Source organism: Scyliorhinus canicula, unplaced genomic scaffold, assembly GCF_902713615.1.
Source record: "Scyliorhinus canicula unplaced genomic scaffold, sScyCan1.1, whole genome shotgun sequence".
NCBI lineage: Eukaryota > Metazoa > Chordata > Chondrichthyes > Carcharhiniformes > Scyliorhinidae > Scyliorhinus > Scyliorhinus canicula.
In genome coordinates, this window is record NW_024055723.1 from 50,071 (window position 1) to 57,760 (window position 7,690).

At 42.3% G+C, this 7,690-nt stretch overlaps 1 protein-coding gene across 1 annotated transcript; it reads right to left on the reverse strand.

The window, feature by feature from the left end:
- Positions 1–6,599: 6,599 nt before the first annotated feature.
- LOC119960707 (probable G-protein coupled receptor 139) lies at positions 6,600–7,403 on the reverse strand. The gene has a single exon (XM_038788316.1). The coding sequence runs from the start codon at positions 7,401–7,403 to the stop codon at positions 6,600–6,602; it is 804 nt and encodes a 267-aa protein (XP_038644244.1).
- Positions 7,404–7,690: the final 287 nt, after the last annotated feature.

Consider the following 7,690-nt stretch of genomic DNA (forward strand, 5'->3'; position numbering starts at 1 on the left):
TCCCTTACTTTTTCCTTTCTTTCGTATTCAAGCTGCTTTAATTCTTTCTCATGTTCCATTTACTTAATTTGTAACAGAATCTGTGCCTTTCCAATGAGTCAAACTGTATCTCAGGCAACTTTAAATGCTCAGCCATCACCATAATTTCATCATCCTTTCGAATTTTGAAAGGTAACGTTAATGCTAATGTTTTTGCCATCACTGTCTGTTTTTAAGCCTGTCAGTCGGGTACTGCGTGTGACGGTCTCCACCCCCAAAAACTTCAGAGCCTCTGAAAGAGAAATTGTCCACAACACAGTCCCTACTAGAATACCACACCTGAAAAGCAACTACAATATACTCACCTTTCATTGTATTTAAGTTCACAAAGCCAATCCAATAGATAGATTGTGATCCACCTCGAGCCCCCAAGTTCATATGGGCCAGGGAGTTGAGAACCCCAAAGTGTATCATAGATTTCACCTGACCCATATATTTTAATCGATTGTGGTATGGGTGGCACGTGGCTCACTCTACAAAGGTGGTACAGCAGAAATGGAAAAGTATTTTTTAAAGAAAAACAATGTTTATTCTATGGATTCAAGTTAACCTTTTTAAAACATACAGTAAACACATTAGCAAACATTCGTTCAAATACAGCCCCCAAGATATACAGCACGAAGTAATCCTAAAGCTTTCCCTTTAACATCCATAATATTGACAAACAACCACTACAAAGAGCAGTTATTAGTTTTAAATAACCAAAGGATCGATTTAGTCTTGAAGATGACAGAGCGAAAGACTAATACCGCTTCTGGCTGTGACCGCAGCTTTCAAGCTCTGTGAACAAAACTAAATCACGCCCTGCAGCAAACAGCCTATAACGAAAGTAAAAAGCAGACAGACATCCCAGCGCCACCCACACCCTGACGTCACTGATTAACACCTATTTCTTAAAGATACATGTCATCAACACCAATTTCTTAAAGGTACTCTCACATCCTCTGGCTTTAAGACTGTTTGTTATTTCGCCATGCTCGGAGTCTGCGACCTTTAAAATTTAGCCATGCTCTGACTCGCAGATATTTTATATTTACACCTACTCGGCTTCGAAGATGTTTAAAATCTAGCCATGCTCGGTCTCTAAGACGGTTAACATTGAACCGTGATCGGGCCTTGAAGATGTCTAAAATTGAGCCATGCTCGGCCTATAAGACGTTTAAAATTTTGCCACGCTCGGCGTCCCAGACGTTTAAAGTTTAACCATGTTTGGCCTCTAAGCCTTCTAAACTTTAGCCACGCTTGGCCTCGATGATGTTTAAAATTTAGGTATGAGCGGCCCTTAAGATGTTTAAAATTTAGCCATCAAACCTCTGTGACGCTTCAAATTTAGCCATGCTTGGTCTCGAAGCTTTTTTAAATTTAGCTATGAGAGGCCCCTAAGACGTTTAACATTTATCCATCTTCGGGACGAAGAACTTTAAAATTTAGCAATTCTCTGCCTCTTAGACGTTTAATATCTAACCAGCGCCGTACTCTAAGATGTTGAAAACGTAGCCTTATTCAGCCTCTGAGACGTTTCAATATTTAGCCATGGCCGGCGTCTCAGATGTTTAAATGTATTCATGCTCGGGCTCAAAGATTCTTAAAATTTATTCATGCTGGTCATTGAAGGTGTTTTCAATTTAGCTCTGCTCGACATTGATTTTTAAACTTTAGCCATCCTCTGCCTCAAAGAGGTTTGAAATGTAGCCATACTTAGCCTCGAGGGTGGATAAAAATCATCGGACTCTAAGACGTTTAAAATTTAAACATTCTCGGCCTCAAAGATGTTTAAAATTTATTTTTGTTCGACCTCGAAGTTGTTGAACATTTCTTCATCCTCGGCCTAAAAGATCTTTAAAATTAGGCCATGCTCGAGCTGGAAGATATTTAAAAGTTAGACATACGCAGCAGCTACATTTAAAATTAAGCCTAGCATATTTAGCCATGCTCGGTCTCTAAGTTGTTTAAAATGTCTCCATGCTCGGCCTCAAAGATATTTAAAATGTCCCCATGCTTGGCTTCTTAGGTGTTTAATATTTCAACATACTTGGCTTCAAAGATGGTTAAAATATAGCTGTGCTCAGCCTCTCCTTTATTTAAATTTAGCCATGCTCGGCCTCTGAGATGTATAAAATTCAGCCATGCTCGGCCTGGAGCATGTTTAAAATTTTGAAATTCCCAGCCTCGAAGATGGCTAAAATCTAGCCATCGTAGACATGAAGACGTTTAAATTTAGCCATGCTCTGCCTCTAAGTTGTTTAAAATTTAGCCATGCTCGACCAGCGAGATGTTTATAATTGAGCCATCGCAGCATCTACTTTGTTTAAAATTTCACAATGGTCTGTCTCGATGAAGTTTAAAACATAGCCATGTCTGCATTCAAAAAGTATGTAATTTAGCCATGCTAAGCCGCAAAGACTTTTCAAATTTAGCGATGTTCGGCCACGAAGATGTTTATTATTGACACATACTCGGCCTCTAAGACGTTTAACATTTAGTCATTCTCGGCATCGAAGATGTTCAATATTTACACATACTCAGGCTCGAAGTTGTTCAAAATTTTGCCGTTCTCAGCCTACAAGATGTTTAAAATTTAGCCATGCTCGGTCTCGAAGGTGTTGAAGTTTTAGACATGCTGAGCCTCGAAGATGTTTAATAATTAGCCATGCTCTGCCTTTAATATGTTTGAAATGTAGCCATGCTCAGCCTCGAAGACTTTTAAAATTTAGCCATACTCGACATCGAAGATGTATAATAATTATACCTAATCGGCGGACAAGAAGTTTAAAATTTAGCCGTGTTCGGTTTCTAAGACGTTTAAAATTTAGCCATGCTTGGTCTGTAAGATATTTAAAATTTGCCCATGCTCGGATTCGAAGATCATAGATCATAGAACATAGATCATAGAATTTACAGTGCAGAAGGAGGTCATTCGGCCCATCGAGTCAGCACTGGCTCCTGGAAAGAGCACCCTACCCAAGGTTAACACCTCGACCCTATCCCAATATCCCAGTAACCCCACCAACACTAAGGGAAATTTTGGCCACTAAGGGCAATTTATCATGTCCAATCCACCTAACTTGCACATCTTTGGACTGTGGGAGGAAACCGGAGCACCCGGAGGAAACCCACGCACACACGGGGAGAATGTGCAGACTCCGCACAGACTGTGACCCAAGCCGGAATCGAACTGGGACCCTGGAGCTGTGAAGCGATTGTGGTATCCACTATGCTACCGTGCTGCCCACAATATGTGTTGTATTTAAGCATAAGCAGCCTCGAAGATGTTTAAAATTTAGCATGTTCGGCCTATATGACGGTCTTTCTGATATTCAATAAGGGAGGTAGAGAGAAAACAGGGAATTATAGACCAGTAAGCCTAACATCGGCAGTGGGGGAAATGCTTGAACCCATTATCAAGGACTTAATAGCGGAACATTCAGAAAGCTGTGGCAGGATCATTAAGAGTCAGCATGGATTACTGAAGGGAAAACCATGCTTGATAAATCTGTTATAATTCTTTGAAGAGATAACCAGCACAGTTGACGAGGGGGGAGCTAGTCGATGTGGTATATTTGGACTTTCAGAAGGTGTTTGACAATGTCCCGCACAAGAGATTATCGTGCAAAATTAAAGCACATGGGATTGGGGGAAGCGTTTTGAGGTGGACAGAAAACTGGTTGGCAGAGAGGAAACAAAGAGAAAGAATTAATGGGTCCATTTCAATTTGGCAGACAGTAACCAGTGGGGTACCACAGGTATCGGTGCTGGGACCCGAGCTATTCACAATATATATTAATGATTTGGATAATGGAAGAAAATATGACATCTCAGAGTTTGCAAATGATAACAAATTAGTTGGGAGGGTGGATTGTGACGAGGATCAGAGATCCTACAGCAAGATCTGGACAGGCTGGGCGAATGGGCAGACGAATGGCAGATGCTGTATAATTTGGATAAGTGTGAGGTTATTAATTTTGGAAGCAAAAACAGAAAGACACATTACTAACTGAATGGTTGGCAGAGGGGGTTGTGCAGTGGTACCTGGGTATTACGGTGCACCATTCGCTGAAGGCAAACATGCAGGTGCAGCAGGCGGTAAAGAAGGCTAATCGTATGTTGGTCTTCATTGCAAGAGGTTTCGAGTATAGAAACAGAGATGTGTTGCTGCAATTGTACAGGGCTTTGGTGAGGCCACACTTGGAGTTTTGTGTTCAGTCTTGGTCTCGTGGAATGCAGTACCACAGGACGTAGTTGATGTAAAACTTTGAATATATTCAAGAGGTGGCTGGATGTAGCATTGGGGAAAATTGGATCAAAGACTATTGGGAGAAACCAGGATTCGCCTATTCAGTTGGACGATCAGCCATGATCGTGATGAATAGCGGAGTAGGCGCGAAGGGCCTAAAGTTCTCCTTATGCTCCTATCTTCTGTGTATGCTACATGTATCTAAACACCACGTCCGTACCTACACCCTGCTTCCCCAAACAACTTTGCCTCACTCCGATACCACTATACCACCTCGATACGTAGACATGCCCTCTGCAGCTGGACACTGGTTCTGCAAACAGCTTTCACTCACTCCTCTCCCACCTCTATCCGTACACCCCCTCTGTACCTGCACCCTGCTTTTCCAAACAACATTCACTCTCTGCCCATACTACCTCTATACGTACACCTCCAACTTCTGTAGCGTTTATTCCCAATTCCATAAGTGCACCGTCATCCAGACACTCACCAGCGCAATCTATCCAATCAGTCCTAGCATAACCCTGTACAGAAACCACACCGTCTTGACCTTCTGTTGTCACACCCCTTCCCTCCTATATTCCTTCACATTGCAGCTCATCATCAGTTATCCTTCATACCTAACCACACCCTCATATCTTCAAGTAGTCTATTAATCCCTTCAAATAATCAGGCATCCTGTCAACAAGGCACTTGACCAAAGCTTTCCACTCCACCGCTCCAAATATTACTCCCCTGTCCACACCCACACTTGCACATTCTCCACACAACAATCCGTTCACTTACGGCTACCAAACCTTTGAAACTCGTATATGCGCAATTATATCCACGCCGCTGCATTACCTTCATTATCCACTTTTCCACCTATACTAACAACTCAATAACCACCGCAATACCTCACTGTCATTCCTCCACTCATCATGGAGCATCCATCTCATTTTCGTCCCTTCATCGTACCATTTTTCAAGCTCTTCAAGGAACCCGCTGGTTAGCCAATTACTAATCACGTATCTCGACAGCAATTACGATTCGACCGCCTTTCCACTTCACCATCTTTTCCCCTCCCCTCTACCTATGATAAAGGAGTCTCCAGCGTTGACCACGTGGGAGTACAACACCCTCCCCCATTTCCATCTCCATCCCGTTTTCATACTCCACCGCAACGCAACTGATGATTCTCTTCTCTGCGGCAATGCTTCAATGCCATCTCTACTACCCATCCGGCTTCTGTCATCTCTCACCCTATTCTGAATCAGCCCACATAGACTACATCATGCGAATTTGAACTGCTCCTCTGAACTTTCTCCTTCACAGTTTACTTCTGTCATTACAATAATACCTTGACTACAAATGTAATGAACATTGTTGCAGATCTATAACAAAAAGTTATTCGAAGTGTAAGCATGTTCTCACGACAATCAATACAATACATTTTTCGTTTAAAATTGTCTAACATTTTTAATTCATTCCAGGTCCTGAATAATGAGTATGTGTTAAGTATAATCATAAATAAGTGAAGCGAATTACGGAAAAATGCGCCATAAACTGGGATTAATTAGTAGAATGGTTCAAGAAAAAACAAACAAGAAAGAAAAGTACAGCGCAGGAACAGGCCTTTCGGCCATCCCAGCCTGCGCCGATCCACATCCTTTATCTAAACCTGTTGCCGATTTTCAAAAGACCTACTTCCCTCTGTTCCCCGCCCGTTCATCTATCTGTCCAGATGCATCATAAATGATGCTATCCTGTCCGCCTCTACCACCTCCGCTAGCAAAGCGTTCCAGGCACCCACCACCCTGTGCGTAAAAATATTTCCACGCACATCTCCCTTAAATTTTCCCCCTCTCACATTGAATCGTGATCCCTTGTAATTGACACACCCACTCTTAAAAAAGCTTGTTGCTATCCACCCTCTCCATACCTCTCATCATTTTGTAGACCTCGATCAGGTCCCCCCTCAACCTCCGTCTTTCCAACGAAAACAATCCTTATCGGTAGAAATCCACATCAAAATCTGTTGGACCCATGTGATTTGTACATCTCTATCAGTGTTGTGAAGTAATTTGACAAATGAACTGATTACAATATTGCAGTATGCTACGCCTATTGGATGTATTTTCTTCAGTCATTGGATTGCAGATGTTGGTCAATTTAATGCTGGTTATTTTTTACAACAACTGTATTGTTTTAAAAAAACAGTTAAAATTATTTGATCTTCTGCTGATTGGATTTAGTAATATTGGGTGACAATGTTAATGAACGTGAAATGGAACAAGGAGAATGGGAGTTCCGTCTTTAGTAATGTTTTCCCCCACATTTCAGTAATTTAACTCAGTGTAAAGGGATATTTTATCGCACTGAGCAGCAGTTTTCTGAACTTTCTCTGGGTTATTGTGTAAATAGCTGTGTTTGTGCAGGAGCTCAGAAGCTGGATCATAATCCCAGCCTCTTGAAATTCAGGAAAGGTCGTAAATAGGTATCTGCTCCTGAAAGCCGTCTTAATTCTAACGTACATGAAATATATAACTGTTGTCATCCAGAGCAGGATAAAACTACTGGATATTGCAAAGAGTAACACAATGGATCGTCTCCGGCTGATCAGCTCAGGATCCTTTTCATCCCTGTCACTGCTGTGCTGCCGCAGGCTCATTCGGCCGCGACTGGCTATCAAAATGCGTCTGACGGTGACAATATTAAAGAACAAAATCAGAAAGAATGGAATCACTGGGGTTAGCAGCTGCTCAATCCAAGAAAATGCAATCCAAATCGGCTCAAGGAAAACATTTGTGGACAGCCTGCATCCCCACGGCATCCAGTTGGAATAGGAGGAATACAGGAAGGGCCAGGGAATGTTCTTCAAGCAGAGCAGCGAGCTGACAGTGGCGATAACAACAACAGCAGTTTTCTCGGTGCAGTATTTGGTTTTCAGCTTCTGACAGCAAATGGCCACCAGGCGATCAAAGGTAAAAGAGACCGTCAACCAAACAGAAATGTCGATTGCAGCTGGAGACATGAAGAGAATGAACCTGCACACGGGAGTGTCGAGCAGGAAAGTGTAATCCCAATATATTGTAGCAATGCGATGTAAGATTACATTCCAGACGATATTCATGAGATCGGCTGCCGCCATGGCTATAAGATAGCGGGTGATGCATTTGGAGAGGCCACAGTCTTTGAAAGACAGGATTGCGATTGTAACGACGTTCACTGTGAGAAGTAGAATAGAAAAGGCGTGTAATAATTATGTCACGTGGAGGCGCAGATTAACACTGCGATGAGGTTATTGTGGAAGTCGCCACATGGTTGGTTACACAGAGAGAAAATTAAGAAAGTTAAATACATATGTAACAGGCACATATTTCGGAACTTGTGGGAGGAAACCCACAAAGAAGCGGGGGGCACGTTCAGACTCCACAC